The 27325-nt window shown below is 46.1% G+C and overlaps 2 protein-coding genes and 1 pseudogene across 4 annotated transcripts; 2 read left to right on the top strand and 1 right to left on the bottom strand.

Moving 5' to 3' along the window:
- Positions 1-1518: 1518 nt before the first annotated feature.
- On the top strand, positions 1519-27325 carry Vegp2 (von Ebners gland protein 2). 3 transcript variants are annotated; one of them, XM_087654843.1, is made up of 9 exons: positions 1525-1616; positions 17833-17988; positions 22590-22622; positions 23277-23413; positions 24534-24604; positions 25527-25637; positions 26176-26277; positions 26488-26514; positions 27162-27325. In XM_087654843.1, exons 3-8 carry the CDS (start codon positions 22605-22607, stop codon positions 26511-26513), a joined length of 465 nt encoding a protein of 154 aa, XP_087510969.1. In that variant the 5' UTR covers positions 1525-1616; positions 17833-17988; positions 22590-22604; the 3' UTR covers position 26514; positions 27162-27325.
- On the bottom strand, positions 6320-10795 carry Lcn1 (lipocalin 1). Its single transcript, NM_022945.2, is given in 7 exon segments — positions 6320-6483; positions 7077-7103; positions 7310-7411; positions 7885-7995; positions 8891-8961; positions 10084-10220; positions 10656-10795. Coding segments are annotated over 6 exon segments (534 nt in total). The 5' UTR covers positions 10743-10795; the 3' UTR covers positions 6320-6483; position 7077.
- On the top strand, positions 11775-12211 carry LOC147995394 (activated RNA polymerase II transcriptional coactivator p15 pseudogene; annotated as a pseudogene).

Raw genomic sequence — 27325 nt, 5'->3', positions numbered from 1 at the left:
ACTACCAATGATCAATAACAGCTAATGTCTTTAGCTACCAGTTAAATCCAAGTTAAAATTATTCTGAGATTTTCGTCTTAGTCTGATCACAAGGGCTATGATTAAGAACTCAATAGTAAAAAAAAAAAAAAAAAAAAAAAAAACTCTAGTGAGGGTGTGAGGGAGAGAGACCCCTAAAATTCATTAGTAGGAACATAAATTATTAAAATATGGAAATTCTTCAAAAAAAATGAATACAGCTACCCCATGACTGAAACATACCACCTCTGAGTATGTTTATCTGAAGCAGTGTAAGTTGACCACCACAGAGACAAACTCACACAACCATGTTTACTGTGCCCCATTCACCAGAATTAACAGAACCAACCGTGGTATCTGTCAGAAGATAAGTGGATAAAGATGTGTTTGTGCACAACAATGATCCATTTGGCCTCAGGAAAAAATGAAGTTATGATATTTACAGGAAATATTTTGACTTATTTTGTATACAATTCACAGGGGCCTTTGATATTTTCATAATTTTCTTTAAGTCTTAGAATAGAACACACTCTGTGATCAATAGCTTTGTAAAGTTCAGACAACCTTTCCCCAGAAATATGTCCAGACCAGCTGAGGCTGTGACAAACACTTTAAGGGGTAGCTCCTTTTCAGGATGACCTGTCGCGCCCACCTCGGCCGGCAAGGAAGACGCAACATGGTTGGATTCTTCTCAACAGCCTTTACTGCAGGACACCTTCATTCTTGATACAGGGAGGCGGCGGCGGCAGCAGCCAGCCCTAAGTGTTACAGCTCCAAAAGTGTTACAGTTCCAAGTGTTACAGCTTCAAATGTTACCGCCCCGAGCGGCAAAGCTGCTCGCCTTATATACACAACAGTATGCTAATATTCTTTCAGGGATTGGTGGGGCACGAGTCACCCCACTGTCATTCCAGCTACTTGTCCTCCAGAGATTGGCGCGGCATGAACTTCTATTAGCATAGTACCGCCCCAGCCAGGCTGACGTCAGGTGCAAAACCCCACGCATGTGCAGTATTGTTGTTCACCACAGGAGGGCGTCAGATTCACCTCATTATCATACAGCTGCCCTGACAAGGGGGCAAGTCTGCGCATGCGTGGTAAGTTATTCACATTCGGACGGGGCTGGCTGTCGGCGCCATCTTTACTTCGCCGCGCCGCTCCCTACAATGACCTATTGTCTACAACAAGAAGCAGCTCCGGGCAGAGAGGAGGAACAAGGAGAGGAAAACATGTGAGGACTGAGTTGGTCTGAAGAGTTGATGTTGATGCTCTCATTTGGAATCAATCAATATATTCTCAAAGGAATATATGCTGCATATTCATGATCCAGGAATTCAGATGCCACTGAGACCCATAGTTTCTAGGTCTATCTTTACCATTCAATATACAGGGCCACTCCTCCTTCATGGTAGTCCCCATGTCACTATGAGGCAGTGACATCACAGATCTTGAGGTCTGTACAAGCTAAAGAGTGGACAAAGAGTTAGCCAAGCACTAGCTGTTGGGGCTGGGAGCTAGGACCTAGAGGGACACTCAGATCTTCAAAAACCTCCCTGGACCTGCATGTCAGATAAGTGGATACATCAGAGACGTGACTGGTAGGGTTGCTGTAATGCTCACTTGAGTAGTGTGCTTTGAAAACAAGAATTTTATGTTTGCCCTGGGTTCCATCGAGATAGGTTCCCCAATTGTAAGTGCAGGGGTAGGCTTGATTTCTATTGCAAATGACATAACATCCCCTTACTATAAAGGCATTGCATATGTTAGTACTTCTAACACTTCTTGGGACTGTGCCTCAGGGATCACAACCTGTACACGTTTAGAAGTTCTAAAAGGCAGTCATGACTTTGTGTGTAGGTTCAGCTAGTGCTCAGATTGGAATCCTGATGCTAAAGACTTAGTAAGACACAAAAGAGAGTTGGGAATTACTCTGACAATTATCTTAGGGCTGAGTTTAGGTGCTGCAGGGGCAGCTACTAGACATCTGCTATTGCCCTGCAACACAAGACTTATGGGGATCGAGGGCTGCCATTGACTTAGATATAAAAAGAGTAGAGTTTTTAGCTGACCTCCAAGAATTCCTAACCTCCCTCTCAGAGGTAGTCCTTCAAAATAAGAGAAGATTAGACCTGATATTCCTTAAAGAAGGAGGTCTGTGTGCTACACTAAAAGAAGAATGTTGCTTCTATATAGACCATTCAGGAGTAATTAAAGACTCCACAACTAAACTTAGAAAAAGGTTAGACAAAAGACAGAGAGACAGAGAAGTGCATCAGGTATGGTTCAAGGCTGGATTAGTAGATCTCCTTGGATGACTACGCTGATATCTTCCCTTATGGGACCCTTCTTAATTTTGCTTCTGCTTCTGATTATAGGTCCATGTGTATTAAATAAACTAGTTACCTTCATTAGGGAAAGAATAAGTGCTGTTCAGATTTTGATGTTGCATCAACAATATAACGCTTTACAAGACCAAGAAAAATCAATATTATGAGGATACTGAAATCTAGTTCTATTATTAGAACTAGATACTAGAAGAAGTGGGGAGATGAAAGACCAGGAAAAATTCAGACTCCCTAGCAAACAGAGCCAAAAATGTAAGTTAGCCAGATCAGTGACTCTGTTCCAGGAACTTGACTGACCACAGAACTGATTATTACACAAGTCAGTTTAGCAACTCTGTTCACTGACCATAAAATTCGATTAAAATCTTGAGAACAATCTTGAGAAACAGGGAGTTTCCCCTTGTGATTTTTCACTGGTATTCTCGTCATTTTCTAATGACGCCCTCCCTACCCCCATGGGTTGGGGTTTCTTCCTTTAAATACCCCTTTTCCCAACTACTCAGGGTCAAAATCCTCTACCCCTGCATGGGATATGAGTCTCGACCCCAGTGCACTGGTTCCTATCAATAAACCTTGTGTGATTATAGCAAGGACAGTCTCTCATGAGTTCTTGGGGGGTCGTATCATCCTGAGACTTGAGTGAGGGTCTCCCCACTTCTGGGGTCTTTCAAGACCAATATGTTTAGCCAATGAGTTTAAACTGTAACCTTGTTGATGTAACCTGTACCCCTAAAAAGTATAAAAACTGCTTGTTGTAGCCATTCAGAGTCATCTTCTAGTCACTTACCATAAGAGACTGATGGAGGGCCAACCCCGACGCACAGGAAAAATAAACCTCTTGTGTTTTCATCAAATTCCATTCTCGTATCTCACTTGGGGGCTCTCCCAGTAGTTAAGACTCACTTCGGGCCATACAGTGCCTTCACACTCTGGATACCAAGATTCCACCCTTACTACCAGGACAGCAGCACAAGTCTCTGAATGTACCCAACCAGATCGCTACTCACAGCAGGACCATGACAACAGCTGAATGGGTCAGGAGTGGCTGTGAGCCTCAGGCTTCAGGATTGGTACACTATATTGTCTAGTTTTGTGTGTCAACTTGACACAACCTGGAGTTATCACAGAAAAGGCGCTTCAGCTCTGTAAATGCCTTCACGCTCTAAGGCATTTTCTCAACTCATGGTCAAGGTGGGAGGACCCAGCCCACTGTGGGTGGTGCCTTCCCTGGGCTGGTGGTCTTGGATTCTACAAGAAAGCAAGCTGAGCAAGCCAGGGGAAGCAAGTCAGTAAGAAACACCCTCCCATGGCCTCTGCATCAGCTCCTGCTTCCTGACCTGCTTGAGTTCCAGTCCTGACTTCCTTTGGGGATGAAACAGCAACATGGAAGCTGAATAAACCCTTTTCCTCCCCAACTTGGTTCTTGGTCCTGATGTTTGTGCAGGGATAGAAACCCTGACTAAGACATACACCATGGCTGAGGACTCCAGGATCCCAGAGATCTCAGGCATGGCCCACAGGTGAGAACTAGTGCAAGAACAGGAAATTATAACTCATTCTGTACCCACTTCCCCATAACCTCATGCCTAGCCCTCAAACCCATGAGCAGCAGCATTCACAAAAGTGGTCCTGTCTGTCCTGATCCTGGAGTAAGTAATCAACAGAGACCTCCTCTCACAACAGGAACCTTATGATGAAGAAGCATTTCAGCCCTATGGACAATGACAGGAACTGAACTGTATGGTTGTCTGCTGTCTCTGTGAAGGCTCAGTTAAAAGGAAGACCCTTTACCTGAGCACTTGCAGGCATGAAAGACACACAACTGTCCTTTGAATTCATCCAGGAACAGCTTGAATGTGGAGAGTTTTGGGGACCACCTTCTAGGAATTTGGCAGGAATTTGACATTGGGCTAGGATATGGAAGCAGGCTCAAGATGAATGCAATTAAGGAATGTGTTCTTTGTATCTTGATGGGTCTTGTTAAGTCTCTGGAACCTTTATACAGTTATAATGGGACCTCTGTTTATGCTTTGTTTGTTCCTTAACTACTTTGTTTATACCCTAGGACAGACCATACTCTTTGTTAAGTGCCTATAACCCAGACTGAATAGGAAAGAGAGCTTCTGGGTCTCAGGACTAGCAAAGTCAAGGGTTAAGTGCTGGTTTAACTTAACTTGGTTAGGAGAGGGTTTATTCTTCAAATTAACCATTTGAAGAAAGTTCTGTGCTCTAAACACCATTGATTATATTGAATGGTGATCTTCTGGGGGTCTTCAGGAGGTGGGAGATGCATAAAGATGCCTTTAAAGGTGCTGAACATGAATATGGCATCCATGGGCACTTCTCAGAACCACTTTGCCTATCTTAGAGGAATCTATGGCATTATGGGACCCTCACTGGTCTTATGTTATGGAAATCTTATATGTAGTAGTTTCTGTTGGGAAGAGTTCAAGAATCTCTTATCTCTTGCATATAGCTACCTTCCAGGTCACTCTTGGATCCAGTCACTCTTCTCAAGAACCTTATCCCAAGCCCAAAAACAAGCCAGCCTATTAGGCAAAGCCAACTCCTCAGATCCATCATCTCAGATCCCTTCCCCAGACTGGACCAAGTCTTCAGTTTGGTTCAGCACAGTTTATTGTCTGTAGAGTTCTGCTGGACAGATGGACCATCAGAACCTCTGCTGCTCAAAGGAAAAAGATGCCAATAAACAAACCATAAAGGGCCCAGGATGACCAGGGCAGGTGCCTGGAAGCCTGGTAATGTCTGTCTTACTATGTCTTCTATAAGACCATCTCAATTGCCAGAGCTGTTGAGGGGAAACCAATAAAAAATGATTGTTACAAAAAGACAGAGCCAGCAATGGTAAGAACCATGATGCTTCACCAAGAATGGCAAATAAATGTAGCATAGTAGGGACCCACTGCAGGTAGGGGACATGAGGACCCTCATCAGAAAAGAAAAATATTGCATGCCCCAAGACTTCTGCATGTGGTCCCTCCAGTGTCCCAAAGAGGCCTGAGTTCCTGAACCAATCCTGCCAAAACCAATGGGCCCAGGAAATGCAAGACTTAGAATGACCCTGGTACCCAAGGAAGCTTTGATTGATTCATGTCTCCCATAGAAGGAAAGAACATCTCATCACAGTTAGCGCTTCATACTACTCAGTGATTTAGAGAAGTACACTCACAACATTAGGATGTGCTCACAAGGCAATTCTCTGGAGATGAGCTACCTCCAGAGATGTCGACTTTGTCAAACCAGATTGTAGGAAACAAGTAAGATTACTGCCCATTCTGGGCTATAGAGATGGCTCAGCGGTTAAAAGCACTGACTGCTCTTCCAGAGTTCCTGAGTTCAATTCCCAGCAACCACATGGTGGCTCGCAACCATCTGTAATGGGATCTGATGCCCTCTTCTGGTGTGTCTGAAGACAGCTATAGTGTACAGTGTAATAAAAAAAAAGATTACTGCCTATTCTTCAAGAAGTATTCCCAACATTCTTCTGCCTCAATCATAGGCCAATATCCTGAATGATGACCTCAACCTTCACTTCTTCTATGGCCACCAAGTGAACACCAAATGCCAAAACCACCACTGGAAGCTTCACCTCAGGCCTTAAACCTTGATACATTCATACTAACACTCTTCCTGTTACACTTAACAACTGGCTTTAAGAGGATGCAAAGCAGAAGTTAGTAAAGGAAGCAGCAGAAGACAAACTTTTGACCCCTGAACTTCATGGCCTTTGCCCAAGAAAGACTACAATGAGGGGGAACCCATCAGACCTAGCAACTTCACTGCTCCTTGTCCTTCTCCTCTTTCTACTCCTCCTCTCCCTCCTCCTCTTCCATCGCCTTCTCCTCCTTCAAAAAATATGCCAAGGACCTTGTAAGGGAGAGGATCTGGCCTAGTACCCTTAACCCACCACACAAAGACATGCAGAGACACCAGGAGATGATAAAGTTCTTTATGGAGAAGCAAGGAAGAGGGCGGCAGAGGGAAGGGTTGGGCAGAGCCAGAAGGGACAGTGAAGGAGCTGCTTCTGTGTCCCAAGCTCAGTGGATCTGTGCAGAGTAGAGCAATGCTGTGAGGCAGGCCTGGTATGAGGCATCACTTCCTGTGGAAAGAAGGAGAGTCAGTGGAACCAAAACAATTCATGAGAGGAAAATGTTGGAATGGGGAGGGTTTCATTCACCAGATCTAAACAGAGAACAAAGGTCGTTCCCTCCCTCCACCCCACCCCCAAACTGAGTTCCCACAATTCTCCATGCCCATGTGTGAAGACGGGACAGGTGAATTCAGGGCAACAGTGTGGCAAAAGGAGGACAAGGATGCTGTTGGACTCAGGCTCAGTTCCTACCTGTGCAGCTTGCCTTGGGCAATTTTTTAAACTACACTGGAGTGCTTTAAGCAATCCATGCACACATGGAGTAAACATGAGGAGCAGAGGAGGAATTTCCCTTCTGCAGAATATTCCAGGGGATACAAGAAGAAGAACATTCTCTCCATGTGCAAGCCAACTGCAGAGAATCAGCAAGGACAACGCAATAAAACACACAGAGGTAGAATGTGTTCCAGGAGCAAGGCCATACCTATCTGCACAGTTAGGAAAGGGTCTCTATCCCCAGGGTTTGAACACAGGGTCTCTAGAAACCCTGTTGACTGCAGGAACAGGATTTACTCAAGTGTGCCCACAAACCGGTCACTTACCCTAATTGCTTCCTAGAGGGCATGTTTCTGTACAAGAAAAATATAAAAGAAAAAATGAAAGAAGAAAAGATTCAAAAAACCATGGAATTCAGGTAGAAATCCAAGGCCCCTCGATTAGCCAGCATCTCCCCCACCCCTAAAGGACAAAGCTTGATGAGAGGCAGCCTGTTGTCCTGGGTGACTGGCTGCTTTCCCTTCATGGGGATGGGAGAACATAGCAGATTAATTCCTACCACTCTGCTTGGGGATGAAGATGTTGTCTGGGTTGAGGCCTCCAGCTCTTACAACACTCTGAAAATCTTCCAGGGCCTCCTGGTTGATCTCAGGGTCTCTGCCTATGGGTGAAGGATTTGGAATTAGAACACAGTTGGGGGACCTGATAATTTCCTTACCAGCACAAGGAAATAAGCAACTTTGGGTGAAGACAAAGACAGGGCCACCTATGTTGGGACTTGACCCAGAGGCCTGTGTGTAAGAAAAGAGCCTAGGTGGGGAAAATGGACGAGCGCATCATATGCATCCTTCCATAATATCTAACATAGGAGAAACAGGGGCTCTATTCCTGCATTCATCCTATGGTAGCTGAAAGCAGTGTGACCCATGCTACTCTGGAGATAAGGGAGAGCTACAGAGTCACTAAAGCCTTCATTGCCAGAAAAATGCACACAGACAGCAGCTGTGATGGAGACTGCACGTTATACTCACCCCCATTTCCATACCCATTCTATGTACAGCTGGAACCTCAACACCGGCAAAGGTCCCTTTCATCCTGAGAGTCCTTGGCCCATCTCACAACAATGTGACTCACCCACGAGTTTTGCAATTTGGAAATGATGTCTGTGTATTTTGCCCTCATAGTAGAAGATGTAGTGGTCCTCCACTGCAGATGGTATGATGTAGAGTACCTGTTTGCCACTATCTGCAGAGGAACAGAGATACACATCTGGAATAAGCCCCTGAACCCTCAACAAGAATCCAAGGGTGGACTGGCACCTCTAAACCATGACTCCATCCCAGTTGCTTAGGGATTCCTGACCTAGGTTCTCCACAACCACCAGAGCCTTGGGTAAAAATACCCTTCATTTCCTTAGAAACCACACATGAGATATGGCCATGACCCAAATGTGTGTATCATACTGGAGAGTATGGCCTCTGAAACCAAATGCAGTCCCTTTCTCATTCCCTCCATGACCTCAGCCACAGCCAATGGGACATCTCTGGGCAGTTGTATTGGCTACTATTATGTCAGCTTCGCACAAGATAAAGTCATCAGAGAGGAAGAGAGCCCAACGGAGAAACATTTTCATGAGATCAGGCTGTAGGCAAGCTTGTAGAGAATTTTCTTAATTAGAGATTAATAGGGCACAGCCCAGGCCACTGTGAGGGGGGCACCTCTATAATAAAATAGGCTGAGCAGGCCATGAGGAGCAGACCAGTCATCACCACTCCTCCATGGCCCCTGCATCAACTGCCATCTCCTGCCTTGTTTGAGTTCCTGCCCTGACTTCCCTTCATCATGAACAGTGATCAAAACAATCTATCTTCTTATCTTGCCTTTCATCATGGAGTGCCATGGTAGCAACGGTGACACTCCCTAACACAAAACAGTCAATTCTCTTCTAGGGACAAATCTACCACACACAATGCAGTGCTCAGTGTCAGCTGTTCCAATCAGTAAGGAAAACAGCCTCGTGGGAGTGATCACGGGTAATGATCATGGGTAATTGAAAGGCCATGAGAACCCTGGAATGGCCACGTTAGCCTCAAAGGGATCATGGGAGGTTGAGGGGAGCCATCACAGGTCAAGGACTCACAGGCTGTGTATTTGGCAGGTTCATCTGTCTTCTCTAGGACAGTGCTCATCTCCTTGCATCGTCCTGCAATCCTTTGAAAGACAGAAGGTCTATGAGACACATGGCTCAGCCACACACTTTCCCTGCTGGCAGCATCCAAATCAAGTCCTGCCTTTTCCTGTTTCCAAGGTGTCCAAGGAAGAGCAGGCTTCACTCAGCCCTTTTGTGTTACCAGCAGGCCTCCTGAGTCACATGTTCCAGTCCACTGGTTCTCACAGTGGCCCTAGTTCTGCCTTATGCCACCCAATGCCTGCACTATGACAGACTCTTGACCCTCAGGAGCCTGGTCTACTTGATCTATAAACATTGTCTCAAGCAAAACCCTCCCTTCATAACCTCCATGCTTTGTGGCTCCTGTGACTGACCCTCTGTCTCTGAGCTATTTAGTGACCAGCCCCACAATCACTGTCACTTGGACAAAGGAGGGAAACCTTCAGGGAGTGGGCTTGACGAAAAGAATGTAGAACAAACTCCAAGATAACTACCACATTAGGGACTGCCCAAATGCCAGATTCCCAAGGAGACAGCACAAACACTCTCATGCTAAGAGAGCCACTAAGGTGACAGGCCCCAAGATGTGAGATAAGGCACAAAAGTAAAAGCCACATGAATGGTTGGTCACACAGGCGAGAGTCTACATAGATGAGAGGTCACACAAGTGAGTGGTCACAGAGGTGACAGAGCACACAGATATGAGGTCACATAGGCCATAGAGCATACTGGTGGGAATAGGCTGGCATTTCACAGTGTCTGTGGAGAGCATGACGACCTTTCTCTCTGGGGTCCTGTGCACACTCTTGATTATTCTGAAATCCTGATCTCTGCCACCGTCCCCGAATGAAATTTACATTGGAGGAAGAAAAAGGCCAGATAGTGTGTGCTCACTTTGGGTTCAGGAGTGAAACCCTTCCCCTTACCTGAGTCCCTGACAAAGAATGTTATATCAGAACAGACTGTTGGTGCCCCCTTGCAGCTGATTCATCTCTGGACCACCTACCGTTCCACGGTCCTCTGTACGCTGAGGCACCCAGGGTGGTGCTGTTACACACAAAGCACCTGGTTCAGGGTGTTCTGGGAGTTGACTTGGGCCCCAGCTCAGTCCCTAGATCTCCTGTGTGGGGAAAGTAAATGCCAGGAACCCGGCACACACTCACAGGACAGTGAACTTCACTTGCAGGTTGCCCCCTTCCAGGGTCTTGATTTTCATGGGAGTCACAGACACAGATCCAAACTTCTTGTCAGGAATCTCCTTGTCCCATGCTGCAGCTTTCAAATACCACGTTCCTGACACCTGGAGAAGGGACCTGGCTCTCAGGACTAAGGTAGACAGGAGGGAATGCCTCTAGTCCGTACCCCCACCTCTACCTCAGCCCAAGTTCTGGACTTGCAAAGCATTTTCTAGGCAACCATTCTCCCAACCCACTAAAGCAGCACTACCAAGGTCACATCTGTGTGGTCTCCAACCGCTACAGGCAAGAGAGTATCCCAGAGCCTGCACTCCCAGAAAATAGTGAAATGTCTAGAACTCCTCTCTCCTCAAGCTCTCTGCTCCCAGAACCATCTAAGCAGATTCCCCATGCTCTGTGACATTCGTTCAGAGTCAGGGTTCAAGCTTGACTCTAAAATGGTGTCTCTCTAGGTGGAGAAGGAACGGGGCCTCCAACCAACAACCTCGGCCTCTATCTGCCTTAAAGCCACTCACAGCCCCTGCCCCTCTGAGTCTCACATCCTGATTCTCTTCCGTGGTGGGGAAGGCCTGGGCCTGCAGGGCAGCCAGGAGGCTGAGGCCGAAGGTCAGGAGCAGGGCCTTCATCTCCAGAGTCTGTGCTCACAGGTGAACAGCAGATCACTTGGCAGACTGAGGAGGCTCTTTAAGGGCCTCTCTCAGCTTCCCTTTATACTGCTCAGCCCAGGGTCCCCAGGGAACTTGGCAAGGTGTACTCACCAGTCCCTTCCTGGTCATTCACCCTGGCCAGTTCTGCAATGGAGCAGATAAAATGTCATCATTGTTGGAAGTCGTTAGAGAACACCCATTGCCCAGAAATTGATGGGACAGGGTTACCTCCACAAGGAACCAACTTGCAGGTTTCCCCCGGCAAGAAAGGACGTCTGAGTTAGAGGTGCAGCCTCCCATGTCAGGAGACCCCGAGGGTGAGCACTGCAGGAGTGAACCTTTTTGTCCACACTGTGTGGTCATCCAGCTGGCAGACATGCTCCTTGACACAAAGGAGGACACGTAAGCCAGAGAGTCTTGTGCTCCATTCTCAGGGACCTTCCTCAATCCCAGAGCAGGTCACTGAACCTTAGATCCATCTTGGAAAAGAGGAATCTCTGCTTATGGAAGCCCTGTTTGTACAAAATGTGTGCCTAAAACTGTGTCCCCTCTTCAGCAAGATGTGCACTAGCTCCTGTCCACCTGCAAAGCGAGAATGGGTCGGTTATAGAAAGAAAGCAAGAAGGGCTGTGTGAGCACATTTGTACCCTGGCACTCATGTACACACAATGTGCAGTGGGGTAGAATCACAATCCAAATCTGGAGAGATGGCTTAGCAGTTAAGGGACCTGGCTCCTCTTGCAGACGGCCTACGTTCAGTTCTTAGCACTTATATTTTAGTTCACAACCACCTGCAGTTTTAGGCCCATGGGAAGCAATGCTCATTTTGGCTTTACACACAGACTCACACAGGCCTGGCAGTGGGCTCCAGGCACATGAGCTTTGTCTCTGAAGAAGGCCAGGGTTCTGTCTCCTGAGGAGTGATGCGTGCTCTCCTTTATGTAAGAAGGAGGATGAGGAATCTGGAGCAAATGAGCGAGCTAGAGGATGTTGGGCGGCTGGAGCGGAGCAATGCCTAAGTCAAAGGAACTTGTTTCTTAGAGCTCTTCAGGCAGTGATTCTGACAGTGAAGTTGAAAAAAAGTTAAAGGGGGAAAAGCAAGTTGTTTCAGAGAAATCTGTGAAGAAGCAAAAGCCTGGTGAGCGTTCTAGAGCGCTGGCGTCCTCCGAGCAGAGTAGCAGCAGCAGACATGATAACGTTCCAAATTGGAAAGATGAGATACGTCAGTGTTCGGGGCTTTAAAGTAAAAATTCTTATTGATATTAGAGAATATTGGATGGACTCAGATGGTGAAATGAAACCATTGAGACAAGGTATTTCTTTAGACATGGAAAAATTGAGCCAGCTGAAGGAACAGATCCCTGACATTGGTGATGCAGTAAGAAAGCTGTAACGTCTGAGTCATATCAAGCCTGTACTGTCTCGACTGTTTTACTCCGTCTTTTCACATTGGCTTTTGTTTTCTAAATGTTGTTTTCCACGCTGTTGTATATTTGGATTGCAGAACAATTTGAAAGGCAAATACTTTTTAATGTGAATTATTAAAATGTTCTAAGTGAACCTAATTATCAACTTTATTAAAGGAGGTTGCTTTGTGCCCCATATCTAGTGCAAAGTAAAGTCAGTTCATTACAATCTTTAAAAAAAGGAGGAGTATGAGAAGCCCTTTATGGGGGCTCTGACACGTCAGTTTATAACTTGCTCTCATTATCTCTCTACCACCCTCCATGTCTCTGTCATAATCTGGCTAAATGTGCTCTGGCTTGTTTGCTCTGTATTTGGCCCTTTGGATGATGTAAAACATTTCTAGTTCAGTTCCAAAGCTATTATGGTCCTCCTTGGGTCAGGAATTCAGGATAAATCCCCTCCTAGGGTGGATTTTCTTTGTTGCTATTTGTTTTGTTTTGCTTTTCAAATTTTTAAAATTCTCTTTATTTTAAAAGTCAAGCACTTTACAACTGACCAGAGCACTGGGACTGAGGCTGAAGGCAGAGCCAGAAACTCTGCTGTTAGGAAGAATACATCAAGTTGACAGAGAAAGGAAAAGTGGACAGATATGACCCTCTCCTAAACAAAATACCAGACATAGGCAACTTGCAGTTAACTTATTGGTTATCTATAAAAGTCAACGTGCTACCCCTCAGAATAACTTGGGGAGAGAGTCTCAATTTGGTAATTATCTAGATCAGATTTACTTGTGGCCTTATCTGTGGGAATGTCTTGATTGTTACTTTGTCAGACCACTGTGGGCAGCATTACTCCCTAGGCTGAGTCCTGAAGTGTATCGGTAAAGAAATCTCACTGAGTAATAAGCCATGTGGGCAGCAGGGGGCATTCATTTCTCTTTGCTTTGACTATGAGTGTAGTTTTGCTGCTCTGCCTTGGCTTTCCCTGACTAATAGACTGTGATCTGGGATTGTAAACCAAATAAACCCTCAAGCCCTCCTTTTTTCTTTTTTCTTTTGTTCTTTTCTTTTGCTTTGTTTTTCCCAACATTGTCTAGAATGGAACTTTCCAGTCTTAAGTTGAGTTTTATCAGGATATTTTATCAAAGCAGCAGAAATGAAATCAGACCAGTGAGAAATTATTTTATCTTCCGATTTCTGATGGTTCCCTCTGTGGCTTCTTGGTCCTGTGGTTTGAGCATCGTGGAAGTGGGAGCTTGTGGTAGAGCAGGCTTTCTATCTTCTGAGAACAGGAAGCAGAGAATTGAGGAAGAACTGGAAGAATTGAGGAAGTCATCCTTAAGGACACTTTCTAAGAGTCTACTTCTTTTACTAGGCTCCATCTCCTAAAGATTCTCAAATAGTGTCAGCACCAGGGATCTGTGGAAGATACTTCACATTCAAACTTCTGAATCCCAAAGACTAATGCATAATAAAAATGCATTCAAGAACTTTGATAGCATTCTTAACTATTGAAGCATTCTTCAAAATAAGTATTGCCAAATTTGTTGGCAAAGTCAAGGACTGTCCAATCACTTTCCTATAAAAGCAAAGCAGAGAACAGCATACTGCCAAGATATAATAGTATAGACATTTTAGAGACATCACCATTCCCAATGGGTCATAAGAAGGTAGCATGGAATCAAAATAAGCCTGAAACCCAGACAGAAAAATCATTAAATCCTACACCTATGTCCAGCTCTTGGGTCACACAGTATAGTCATGGGAGCTCAGAGAGGCTTGGAAAAACCAAGAACTAAGATGTCAGCAGATATAACCTGGCTTGGGAATACCTCTCCTAGGCTTTTATCAGCAGACATTTTTGTCCCCTATGCCTACAAATTCCCAGGATAAACAATGCATCATCAGGTTTCAACGTAGCCTGGCTTCCGGGAGCTGCTTGCAGGAATCCTCAGTCTGCTGTTCTTTCCTGGCTTCCCAGACTTTCTATAAAAATGGGTGCAAGCCCCTCTCCATTTCTAATTTGGATTATACATGCCTGCAAAACTCTCATTGCATGGCAGTTACTGGTCCTTCCAACAAGGACAGCAGATCAGCCTCTGAGCACCTGGGTAATGGAGGGAAATGGAGCTGGGAAAACAAACTCCTTGTAGTAAGTGGGGTCACTTACTACACTGGTTCTTGCAAACCGAGGCGTATTTACTATGGTCTTGATTGAAACTATTTGGCTTCTTTTCAATGGCTGTGATTTCTTTGAAAACCACGACTTTCTTAGCTGTAACTTTCCATGACTTTCCATGACTAAACTGCAACTTTTTCCAAGTCTTCCACTCTGCTTTTTTCTCTTTATTCTCTCTGCGAACCTGACCAGAGCAGCCATCAATAACCATACCATGGCATCAATTCTGGGCTTCCTTAAAATTTTCTCTGCTAGATTAATTAGTCTGCCACAGTTACTCCAGCCTTTCCCCAAGACCTGGGACATGAATAAAGTGCAATCAAATTCTCTCCCACAGTGTAACACATACTACCTCAAACCCAATTCCCAACGAAGTTATCATTTCCATCTGACACCACATGTTCAGTCTTTGCCGTTAGTCTTCCTACATCCATTTTCACAAGAACACTCATGCTGGGGCTGGGGATTTGGCTCAGTGGCAGAGCGCTTGCCTAGGAAGCGCAAGGCCCTGGGTTCGGTCCCCAGCTCCGAAAAAAAGAACCAAAAAAAAAAAAAAAACACTCATGCTTTGTTAATAGAATTCTAGGGTTTCTCTAGCCACAATCTCCAAACTTGTCCATATTTCTCCCACAAACTAGGCCCAAAGACTTCGGAACCACACTATCGGGTGATCACATCAAAAATCCTACTTCTTTGCTATGACTTTAAAAAAATCTTAGTTTAAATTGTGTGTCTATGTATGAACACATTCATAGCATGGAGTACTTGTGGAGGTCAGGGGATAACTTGTAGGAGTTCACCCCTTACACCGTGTGGGCTCCAGTGACTCAGATCAGCTTGGCAGCCCTAGCAACAGAGACCTTTTCCTGCTGAACCCATTCCACCAGACCCTGGTCTACACAAGCTAAAGGGAGTTAATATACATCGGGCTTCTAGTTTTCGGTCCATCATGGCGGAGAGAGGGGCAAAGCTGACTAGTTGGACTTGAAGGAAGAATTCTGAGAGATTCGTGCTTGGGTTCTCCTTCTTCAGAACTGTTTCATTTCCCCATGGGGAGCCAGGGCTGAGAGATAGATCATCTTCTTTCATGGTGTTCTCCTAACCTTAGTTGATCCTCTTTGGGATCCCTTAAAGACATGTCCAGAGTCATGTTTTACTAATGTTCTAGGCCCTTCTCCATCTAATCTAGTCTACCGTCAGGATTCACAATATATTGTGAAAATATCTTCAGAAGTGACTTGTAGAGTCCTTGCCCAATGCCAAGTGACTGTGTAGAGTCATCTTCCAGCCCACAAGGTCGACTATGGCTCAGGGAACAGAACTCACCCCACCCCCACCCAGGTATCTGCTGAACTCTAGGAACAATGATAGAAAGTTCTGGCATCCTATGGCTCACAGAAAAGTTATGCTTATTTTCCAAACTTGTAGACTTTCGGTACCCTATAGGTTAAGCCAGTATTAAAGGCTCAGAGCCAGCTTCCAAGCCTCAATTCCTTCCAGGATGGTCAACTTAAAGCTAGCATGACATGGATATGAGGCTGGCTCTCAAGTGATGCAGAAAATGAATAATTGTCTGATACCCACATCCCCATAGAAGAGCCAAACTGGTGGAAGCCAGCATGGCATGGATATGAAATTGGCTCTCCACAGGTATGGACAACTGTGTAGTAGATACTCACTTCCCTGTAGGTGGGCCAAGCCATCTGAACCCAGCATGTCATAGCTCTGAGTCTAGCTCTCATGGAAAGTACCATACAAGTACCGAGTTCAAATCCCAGCAACCACATGGTGGCTCACAACCATCTATAATGGGATCTGATGCCCTCTTCTGGTGTGTCTGAAGACAGCTACAGTGTACTTATATATAATAAACTAATAAATTAATAAATCTTTTAAAACATTATTTATAATGCAAACATATGATATTGTACATAATGTAAACATGACTCTCTGTGCTTTATTGTACAAGTTACTAGGCAATATAAAATTCCAACAGTGGGAACTGAAGATCTTCTGTGTGCCCTGCACTATGTGACAAACAGCTTTCCCATGAACGTGTTGACTTACAGTGAGTCACATGGTGCATGGTCACAGCTCAGGGCTCACAAAGCCAGAAGAAAGGAGAGAGAGTGACTTTAAAATGTAGAGCAATTTAGACCACTGGACATAGGTTGGTGTGAGGTGAGTCTATAGGAGAGTGGAGACCTCAGCTACGTTCAGTGCCTGGGTGCCTCTTCATAATAAAGACATGGATCCTGCTGTGGAAGGCTTCAGGCAAGAGATCTATATGACAGGACATGGCAAGGGTCAAAGGGGAACAGGCTTTTCTCTGTTCTGATCAATAGTGAACTGAAAGTCTGGTTAGCCCTTTGGATGGGTTAGCGCTTCATTCACTGTTTTCAGTCTTGCCTTCCTTTGTCTTTTGGGAAATGGGTCAAGGATGGCAGGCAATGAGGCACCTAAATAGCCATATTCTTTGGTCCCCTCCTCTTCTACAGGCCTATCTAGACCAACCAACCACAGCACTGACACATTCATAAGGCTTTCCCCACAGATAGCTTCCTGGTGCTTGGCTGGGGACTGACTCAGGTGGCAAGATGCTTAATGTGGGTGTGCTTCTTTCACATTACTCATGGCCTAGAGGGCCCTCTTTGGCCATTTCTAGACACCACAGATCAGTTTCATATGTGTGAAAGTAGAGGCCAGATGAGAAGAGACCTGGGTCAGGCTTGACTGAGCCTCAGTTTCCCAGAAGATATCCTTGAGAGGTTCAGTGTTGCTTTCTTAGTGGCTCCTTCCCAGCGTCCCTTCCTTCTTTCTTTCTGTACTCCAGTGTCTCCCTGGTTACAACATTTTGGAGTGGGGTAGTTATTTAGCTGGAACTCCAGGAAACAAAAAAAGAAAGAATTGTGTGTGTTTCCAAGTGAGGTCTCTCCCTTTCCATTGGTGTGTGGAACTTGGATGGTCAAAGAGTCACACTGACCCCATTGGGGATTCTGGCTAAGGTATTCAGCCTTCTGGAACAGAGTGTTGAGTGGCGTGACATCCCAGGATGCAGGGTGAGGCTGGCACAACTTTCCCCAGAACACATCCATGGACGTTGCTTGGTGAAGTAACCTCCAGGCATGTTCCCATTTGTGTGACATTTACATGTCCTGTGTTCAGATTAGCCATAGTCTGGGAGAAACTGGAGGGGTAAAGGAATGTTGGCCTTTAAGCTAATTGGTTTGCAGCACCTAATTAAACCACAAGGAAGGAACATACATCAAAAAGGACCATCTCGACCTGGGAATGACTTATGTTCTCTTAGCCCACTCTGTTGTATCAGCCAGCTAAAGCTGCTGTGTGTATTTTGCAACTGCCAGGGACATTTTACAATTTTTCTCAGACCACAAGAGACCATGCCTCTCTAAGGGCAAGTTAACTTAGAATGGAGTCTTGAAAACAAAATGGAGTTTATCCTGCTATTTCAATTCCTTCACAGAAAGTAAAGGAGTTACACAGAGTTGGCATGACCGTCAGACACACTCTGAGGACTTTGTTACTATTTACTTAAACTGGCTGGCCTTTGAAACTCCTTCCCTATGACCAAGATTCTTCAATTCCTGCTTCCTACAGAACTGACATCACACTTTTTCCTGTAAGTAGAACAGAATTGCTTTATCCTTTGTTCTGCTGTGGGGTTCAAATTCATTTCGCATTGCTAATTGAGAGAATTAAGGAAGGATGCACCTTCCAGCACAGATGTTCTTGTGAGCCATTCTGTTTCACAACATTTCATCATCCCGAGGCTGTTCAGTGAGGTCCAGCATCCTTGGGACAGGATACCAGGTGTTCTGGCACAAAGCATGATGGGAACGCTCCTGAAAACTGAGACCACACAGTAAAGATGGGTGTAATCTGATGTGACTATTGGTTTCACCTTCAGTGTTACCTACAAACCAACACCACAGAGACAGGTGGCTGTGGTAAATGCTATGAAACCAGTGAGAAATGGACTTCTTGCTTGTGTGTAATGAGCCCACATGGAGCCATCTGGAGTCTGTGGGAGAGGGCAGAACCTGGGGTCCTAGGTCTGTATCTTCACCATAGCAAGCTCAGAGACTGAGGACTCTGGTCAACATTTGTCACAATCTGCCTCAGGGCTCTGAAGTCATGGCAGCCTTTCATGTCAATCTCTGGTGACCTTGGACTTCTCTTCACAAGGCACTGCACTCTGGGTCTGCTCTTGCTCACTTTCTCACAAATTTTGTCCACTCACTCCCCATTTCTCTAGCTCTTTCAAAGTCATGTGAAGAAAATTCTTCATGCACTCTGTCACCTGTCGCAGACTGGCTTCTTCTAGTCCCTGCCTTCTTCCCTTGTCTCAGACTCAGCACCTACCCCTCCACCCCACCCTATCATGTCAAGACTAGTCAGTTCACCCCAGAGATATATCAGGAAAGGCTGCCCCTCCCCCTTCTACAGTCAGGGAGACTATTTTCCACTCCTCAAGAAACCAGCCCCTGTCATGCTAGCTAGTTTTATGTCAACTTGACATAAGCTAGATTCACTGAAGAGAAGGGAGCCCCATTGAGAAAATGCCTCCCACATGATCAGCTGTAGCATTTTCCTAATTAGTGATCAATGGGGGAGTGACTAGCCCACAAACAAAAGGAAAAAAAAAACAGGCTGGCTGTTTACCTGATTGGGGAAGTGCCATGATCATGAAGGTGGTTTTTCCAGGGATAGGCTTACCCCTTACTCAGATGAGCTGACCCCCACGATTTCTCCAGTTATTCAGTGGGAAACTCAACTGCATAATTTGAGGGAGTGGGTGGGAGCACAGTAAAAAAAATGCCTTTTAGACATGTAAAAGTAGCTTATGATCCCCACCAAACCCAAGGCTGCATCTGATAACCAGAACTTAGTGACATCACTTACTGAAGATGACCAGACAGAGTCCTAAAACCCCATGACACCCACTGGGCAGTGACATAAGCAGAGACCAAGAGCAGTGCTCTGCTCTGCACATCTGGAGAAACGCCACCTTGATCTGCCTTGCAGCTGGAGAATCTTCCACAGTATCCTGGCCCTTGAATCGGGGACTTCTGTTAGAGACTAGATCTTACCTCCAGATAGGATATGTCACATGGGTGAGCAGCCTTGGGAAGATAGGTTCAGGACCATAGTTAGGAATTTAGAGTATGAACTTTGTGTAATGGCCACCAGCATAATAAAAATACAAGTTTTGTAATACTATGTGTATCTACATTCTTGCTCTGGATAGTGGGGGACTGCATTCATGGTCTCCCCTGGGGGGGAAAAGAAAAATATAGGTTGAATATGTGCATGGAATAAGGCAGTAAGTAGCACTCGTCTATGGCCTCTGGATCAGCTCCTGTCTCCTTCAGTGATGTGAAAGCCAAGCAAACCCTCTCCTAACCAAGTTGCTTTGGGTCACCATGTCTCATCACAACAATAGTAATCCTAACAAAGACGAAAATTAGTACCAAGATTATGGTATGTTGCTGTCACAGACCTGACCTGTGTTTTTGAGAGCATTGTGGAAAGACATCAGTACGTTGGGCTAGAGCTGGTGAGCTGTTCTGTTGGAGCTTGGAAGATAAGAATGTTGAGAGCAGTGCAGACAATGCAGGCCTGGCTTGTGACGTTTCACAGGGAAGCAAAGACTCTTACCAGACCATTTGTGTGAAGACTCTGTGGTGTCTAGTATCTCAGGTATAGCTGAGAAATTAGCTGTGACTAAGAATAGAGCAGCATCGTTGAGGCAAAATCTTCTGGGAAGTATTTCCTCAAGGCCAGCACATAGAAGCTGTGGTCCAGAGGCCTCTCAGGTTGTACCTCATGCTAGAAGCCAAACTTGGTAGTGTAAGAGTTACCCAAGTGACAATGCTTTTGCAGGCGTGAAGGGGTCATAGAGAGCGGCTGAGGCTTGGCACTATGTGTCATCACTGAAGTCCTTGAAGAGAACCCAGGTGTAGTGGTTTGAATATGTTTAGCCCAGGGAGTGGCACTATTTGGAGGTGTAACCTTGGAGTGGATGTGTCACTGTGGGTGTGGGCTTTAAGACCCTCTTCCTAGCTGCCTGGAAGGTAATCTTCTGTTTGACTTGGAAACAAGAGGTGAAACCCTCAGCTCCTCCGGACATGCCTGCCTGGATGCTGCCATGCTCCCATATTGATGAAACGGATTGAACCTCTAAACCTGGAAGTCAGCCCCAATTAAATGTTGTCCTTATAAGAGTTACCTTGGTCACAGTGCATGTTCACAGCAGTAAAACCCTAAGACACCAGCAGAGGCTATTGATGAAAATGCAGTCCCATTGCAGCAGAAGACCCTAGCATTTTGGAGATGCCAGTACCGTGGGATGACCACCAAGAAGCAGTAGCAATAGAGTGAAGCCAGCTGGACCCTAGAAGACAAACTGTGCATTCTGCAGAGGGCAGAGCAGAAGACATGACACGAGCCTAGAAGGATCATAAGAGGATCCTAGACAAAACAACTGGAGTTTGGTTTTTGCATTGTTCAGATTCTAACTGTGCCCTAGTTCTTTGTACTTGAAGTAAGAGAGCATTTAACTTTAAGAGCCCACAGCTGTTGATGCTGTATTTTAAAAGCAACTTGGACTTTGGACTTTTCTTTTTTAAAAAGATTGGATTTTAAACTGTTGGAATTTGTAAAGACTTGGACCATCTAAGTTTGTAAAATGTTTTACATTGCAATTTATATTACTATGTGATCTTGGGGATAATCAACAAAGAAAAGATTGTGGCTTAACAGTGATAAAAATGTTTGTGTGTCTGGCTGGAGAGATGGCTCAGTGGTTAAGAGCACTGACTGCTCTTCCAGAGGTCCTGAGTTCAAATCCCAGCAACCACATGGTGGCTCACAACCATCTATAATAAGATCTGATGCCCTCTTCCGGTGTGTCTGAAGACAACTACAGTGTACTCATATATAATAAATAAATCTTAAAAAAAAATGTTTGTGTGTCAAGTTGACAAGGGGTCAATTGTGCTAGCTAGTTTTATGTCAACTTGACATGAGTCAAAGCCACTGGAGAGAAGAGAGCCACAATGGAGCAAATGCCCTTAAAATATAAGGCAGTAGACAAGCTTGCAAGGCATTTTCTCAGTTATTCATAGATGGGGAAGCACCCAGCTCATTGTAAATGAGGCCACACCTAGGCCAGAGGTGCTGGCTTCTATAGGAAGAAGGAAGAATGAACTAGGTTAATTAAGCCAGGAAGCAGCGTTCTCCATGTCCTCAGAATTAACCAGGGTTGAGCTCCTGCCCTGACTTCCTGCAATGGTGAGTATATGATGTGGAAGTGTAGACCAAAAGGAACCCTTTACTCTGACGTGATTTGGTTGTGAAACGTTATTATGGCAGTAGAAACCCTAACTAGGACACCTGTCCTCCCAGCCTAGAAGAATTTCCACAGGACCTTTGTCAGTCTATGGAACACTTTAACACTAATTTTTGGTTTATGTGTGTATCTATGACTCTGCATAAATTTACATGTGTGATATGGATGTGAGACACAGAGAAGGCCAGAAAGGACATTGAGATTCAATGAAACTAGAGCTGTACATGGTTGTGAGATACAAAATGGATACAAGGAACTGAACCTAGACCGTCTGTAAGAGGAGCAAGGTCCCTGAGTGCTAAGCCATCTCTCCTGGCTCGGCTTGTGATTCTACCCCACTGCACATGGGTGTACATGAGTGCCAGGGTACAAATGTGCTCACACAGCCCTTCTTGCTTTCTTTCTATAACCGACCCATCCTCGCTTTGCAGGTGGACAGGAGCTAGTGCACATCTTGCTGAAGAGGGGACACAGTTTTAGGCACACATTTTGTACAAACAGGGCTTCCATAAGCAGAGATTCCTCTTTTCCAAGATGGATCTAAGGTTCAGTGACCTGCTCTGGGATTGAGGAAGGTCCCTGAGAATGGAGCACAAGACTCTCTGGCTTACGTGTCCTCCTTTGTGTCAAGGAGCATGTCTGCCAGCTGGATGACCACACAGTGTGGACAAAAAGGTTCACTCCTGCAGTGCTCACCCTCGGGGTCTCCTGACATGGGAGGCTGCACCTCTAACTCAGACGTCCTTTCTTGCCGGGGGAAACCTGCAAGTTGGTTCCTTGTGGAGGTAACCCTGTCCCATCAATTTCTGGGCAATGGGTGTTCTCTAACGACTTCCAACAATGATGACATTTTATCTGCTCCATTGCAGAACTGGCCAGGGTGAATGACCAGGAAGGGACTGGTGAGTACACCTTGCCAAGTTCCCTGGGGACCCTGGGCTGAGCAGTATAAAGGGAAGCTGAGAGAGGCCCCTAAAGAGTCTCCTCAGTCTGCCAAGTGATCTGCTGTTCACCTGTGAGCACAGACTCTGGAGATGAAGGCCCTGCTCCTGACCTTCGGCCTCAGCCTCCTGGCTGCCCTGCAGGCCCAGGCCTTCCCCACCACGGAAGAGAATCAGGATGTGAGACTCAGAGGGGCAGGGGCTGTGAGTGGCTTTAAGGCAGATAGAGGCTGAGGTTGCTGGTTGGAGGCCCCGTTCCTTCTCCACCTAGAGAGACACCATTTTAGAGTCAGGCTTGAACCCTGACTCTGAATGAATGTCACAGAGCATGGGGAATCTGCTTAGATGGTTCTGGGAGCAGAGAGCTTGAGGAGAGAGGAGTTCTAGACATTTCACTATTTTCTGGGAGTGCAGGCTCTGGGATACTCTCTTGCCTGTAGCGGTTGGAGACCACACAGATGTGACCTTGGTAGTGCTGCTTTAGTGGGTTGGGAGAATGGTTGCCTAGAAAATGCTTTGCAAGTCCAGAACTTGGGCTGAGGTAGAGGTGGGGGTACGGACTAGAGGCATTCCCTCCTGTCTACCTTAGTCCTGAGAGCCAGGTCCCTTCTCCAGGTGTCAGGAACGTGGTATTTGAAAGCTGCAGCATGGGACAAGGAGATTCCTGACAAGAAGTTTGGATCTGTGTCTGTGACTCCCATGAAAATCAAGACCCTGGAAGGGGGCAACCTGCAAGTGAAGTTCACTGTCCTGTGAGTGTGTGCCGGGTTCCTGGCATTTACTTTCCCCACACAGGAGATCTAGGGACTGAGCTGGGGCCCAAGTCAACTCCCAGAACACCCTGAACCAGGTGCTTTGTGTGTAACAGCACCACCCTGGGTGCCTCAGCGTACAGAGGACCGTGGAACGGTAGGTGGTCCAGAGATGAATCAGCTGCAAGGGGGCACCAACAGTCTGTTCTGATATAACATTCTTTGTCAGGGACTCAGGTAAGGGGAAGGGTTTCACTCCTGAACCCAAAGTGAGCACACACTATCTGGCCTTTTTCTTCCTCCAATGTAAATTTCATTCGGGGACGGTGGCAGAGATCAGGATTTCAGAATAATCAAGAGTGTGCACAGGACCCCAGGGAGAAAGGTCGTCATGCTCTCCACAGACACTGTGAAATGCCAGCCTATTCCCACCAGTATGCTCTATGGCCTATGTGACCTCATATCTGTGTGCTCTGTCACTTCTGTGACCCCTCACTTGTGTGACCTCTCATCTATGTAGACTCTAACTCCTGTGTGACCAACCATTCATGTGGCTTTTACTTTTGTGCCTTATCTTACATCTTGGGGCCTGTCACCTTAGTGGCCCCCGACAAACATGAGATTGTTTGTGTTGTCTCCTTGGGAATCTGGCATTTAGGCAGTCCCTGATGTGGCAGTTATCTTGGAGTTTTACCCATGTTTTTCCCATTGCCACTCACTGAAGTTTTTCCTCAGTTGTTCAAGTGACAGTGACTGTGGGGCTGGTCACTAAATAGAGACAGAGGGTTAGCCACAGGAGCCACAAAGCATAGAGGTTAGGAAGGGAGGGTTTTGCTTGAGACAATGTTTATAGATCAAGTAGGGCAGGCTCCTGAGGGAGTAAACAAGAGTCTGTCAGAGTGCAGACAGTGGGTTCATTAGGCAGAACTAGGGCCACTGTGAGAACCAGTGGACTGGAACATGTGACTCAGGAGGCCTGCTGGTAACACAAAAGGGCTGAGTGAAGCCTGCTCTTCCTTGGCCACCTTGGAAACAGGGAAAGGCAGGACTTGATTTGGATGCTGCCAGCAGGGAAAGTGTGTGGCTGAGCCGTGTGTCTCACAGACCTTCTGTCTTTCAGGATTTCAGGACGGTGCCAGGAGATGAGCACTGTCCTAGAGAAGACAGATGAACCTGGCAAATACACAGCCTGTGAGTCTTTGACCTGTTATGGCTCTACTCAACCTCCCATGATCCCTTTGAGGTCAATGTGGCCATTCCAGGGTGCCCAATGGCCTGAGAAACTCCCCTTCAATTACCCATGATCAACACCCATGATCACTCGCAGGAGGCTGTTTTCCTTACAGATGGGAACAGCTGACACAGAACACTGCGTTGTGTGTGGTAGATTTGTCCCTAGAAGAGAATTGACTGTTTTGTGTTAGGAAAGGGTCACTGATGCTACCATGGCACTCCATGACGAAAGGCAAGATAAGAAGAAGGCTTGTTTTGTTAGCATTTCCACATCACTGCTCATGATGAAGGGAAGTCAGGGCAGGAACTCAAACAAGGCAGGAGATGGCAGTTGATGCAGGGGCCATGGAGGAGTGGTGATGACTGGTCTGCTCCTCATGGCCTGCTCAGCCTATTTTATTATAGAGGTGCCCCCCTCACAGTGGCCTGGGCTGTGCCCTATTAATCTCTAATTAAGAAAATTCTCTACAAGCTTGCCTACAGCCTGATCTCATGAAACTGTTTCTCCGTTGGGCTCTCTTCCTCTCTGATGACTTTATCTTGTGCGAAGCTGACATAATAGTAGCCAATACAACTGCCCAGAGATGTCCCATTGGCTGTGGCTGAGGTCATGGAGGGAATGAGAAAGGGACTGCATTTGGTTTCAGAGGCCATACTCTCCAGTATGATACACACATTTGGGTCATGGCCATATCTCATGTGTGGTTTCTAAGGAAATGAAGGGTATTTTTACCCAAGGCTCTGGTGGTTGTGGAGAACCTAGGTCAGGAATCCCTAAGCAACTGGGATGGAGTCATGGTTTAGAGGTGCCAGTCCACCCTTGGATTCTTGTTGAAGGTTCAGGGGCTTATTCCAGATGTGTATCTCTGTTCCTCTGCAGATAGTGGCAAACAGGTACTCTACAGCATACCATCTGCAGTGGAGGACCACTACATCTTCTACTATGAGGGCAAAATACACAGACATCATTTCCAAATTGCAAAACTCGTGGGTGAGTCACATTGTTGTGAGATGGGTCAAGGACTCTCAGGATGAAAGGGACCTTGCTGGTGTTGGGGTTCCAGCTGTACATAGAATGGGTATAGAAACAGGGGGGAGAGTATAACATGCAGCCTTCATCACAGCCTCTGTCTGTGTGCATTTTTCCAGCAGTGAAGACCTTAGAAACTCCATAGCTCTCCCTTATGCTAGGTACTTGTCCAGATGTAGCAGGGAGACAATGTGGGTCCCTCAGCCAATGATGACTTATCTCCAGTGTGGCATTGGTTACACTGCTCTCACCTGCCCTAGGATGAACTCAGGAATAGTGCCCCTGTTTCTCCTATGTTAGATATTAAGGAAGTATGCACATGATGTACTGGTCTTTCTTTCCCACCTCGTCTCTTCTCTCACACATGGGTCTCTGGGTCAAGTCCCCACATGGATAACCATGTCTCCCTCTTCACCCCTAAGTTGCTTAATTCCCTGTGCTGGGAAGGAAACTATCAGCTCCCCCAACTGTGTCCTAATTCCAAATCCCTCACATATAGGCAGAAACCCTGAGATCAACCAGGAGGCCCTGGAAGATTTTCAGAATGCTGTAAGAGCTGGAGGCCTCAACCCAGACAACATCTTCATCCCCAAGCAGAGTGGTAGGTATCAAGCTGCCATGTTCTCCCACCCCCATGCAGGGAAGGCAGCCAGTCACCCAGGACAACAGGCTGCCTCTCATCCAGCTTTGTCCTTTAGGGGTGGGGGAGATGCTGGCTGATGAAGGGGCCTTGGGTTTCTACCCAAATTCCTTGAATTTCTGAATGTTTTCTTTTTTCACTTTTTTTTTCTTTTATATTTTTCTTGTACAGAAACATGCCCTCTAGGAAGCAATTAGGGTAAGTGACCGGTTTGTGGGCACACTTGAGGAAATCCTGGTCCTGCAGTCAACAGGGTTTCTAGAGACCCTGTGTTTAAACCCTGGGGATAGAGACCCTTTCCTACCTGTGCAGACAGGTATGGCCTTGCTACTGGAACACATTCTACCTCCATGTGTTTTGTTCATGTTTCCTTTCAGGGTGTTGTTTCCTGAACTGCAGGGCTCTGCCCTTGCTGATTCTCTGCAGTTGGCTTGCACATGGAGAAAATGTTCCTCTTCATGTATCCCCTGCTAAATGCTGCAGAAGGGAAATTCCCCGTCTGCTCCTCCCTTCCCTCAAATCACCATGTTTACTCCATTTGTGCATGGATTGCTTACAGCACTACAGTGTAGTTTAGAAAATTGCTGAAGGCAACCTTCACAATTAGGAACTGAGCCTGAATCCAACAGCATCCTTGTCCTCCATTTGCTACATTTTTGCTCTGAACTTACCTGTCCTCTCTTACACATGAGCATGGAGCATTGTGGGAACTCCGTTTGGGAGTGGGGTGGAGGGAGGATATGACCTTCGTCCTCTGTTTAGTTCTGGTGAATGAGGCCCTTCCCATTCCAACATTTTCCTCTCGTGAGTTGTTTTGGTTCCACTGACTCTCGTCCTTCCCACAGGAAGTGGTGCCTTGTTCCAGCTTTTCCACACGGCATTGTTGCACTCTACACAGACCCACTGGGCACAGGACACAGAAGCAGCTCCTTCACTGTCCCTTCTGGCTTTGCCCACCCCTGCCCTCTGCCTCCCTCTTCCCTGCTTCTCTATAAAGAACTTCATCATC

The sequence above is a fragment of the Rattus norvegicus genome, chromosome 3, assembly GCF_021556685.1.
Source record: "Rattus norvegicus strain SHRSP/BbbUtx chromosome 3, alternate assembly SHRSP_T2T, whole genome shotgun sequence".
In the NCBI taxonomy this organism is placed as follows: Eukaryota; Metazoa; Chordata; class Mammalia; order Rodentia; family Muridae; genus Rattus; species Rattus norvegicus.
The sequence above is the reverse complement of the archived record's forward strand: the minus strand, read 5'-3'. Positions and strand labels throughout refer to the sequence as shown.

What these genes read in the sequence shown, in the direction of transcription:
- Vegp2 (XM_087654843.1), top strand. An exon ending in ACCTGGCAAATACACAGCCT is followed by an intron (nt 24,605 to 25,526) that starts GTGAGTCTTTGA and finishes GTTCCTCTGCAG; the next exon opens with ATAGTGGCAAACAGGTACTC. An exon ending in CTTCATCCCCAAGCAGAGTG is followed by an intron (nt 26,278 to 26,487) that starts GTAGGTATCAAG and finishes TTTCTTGTACAG; the next exon opens with AAACATGCCCTCTAGGAAGC.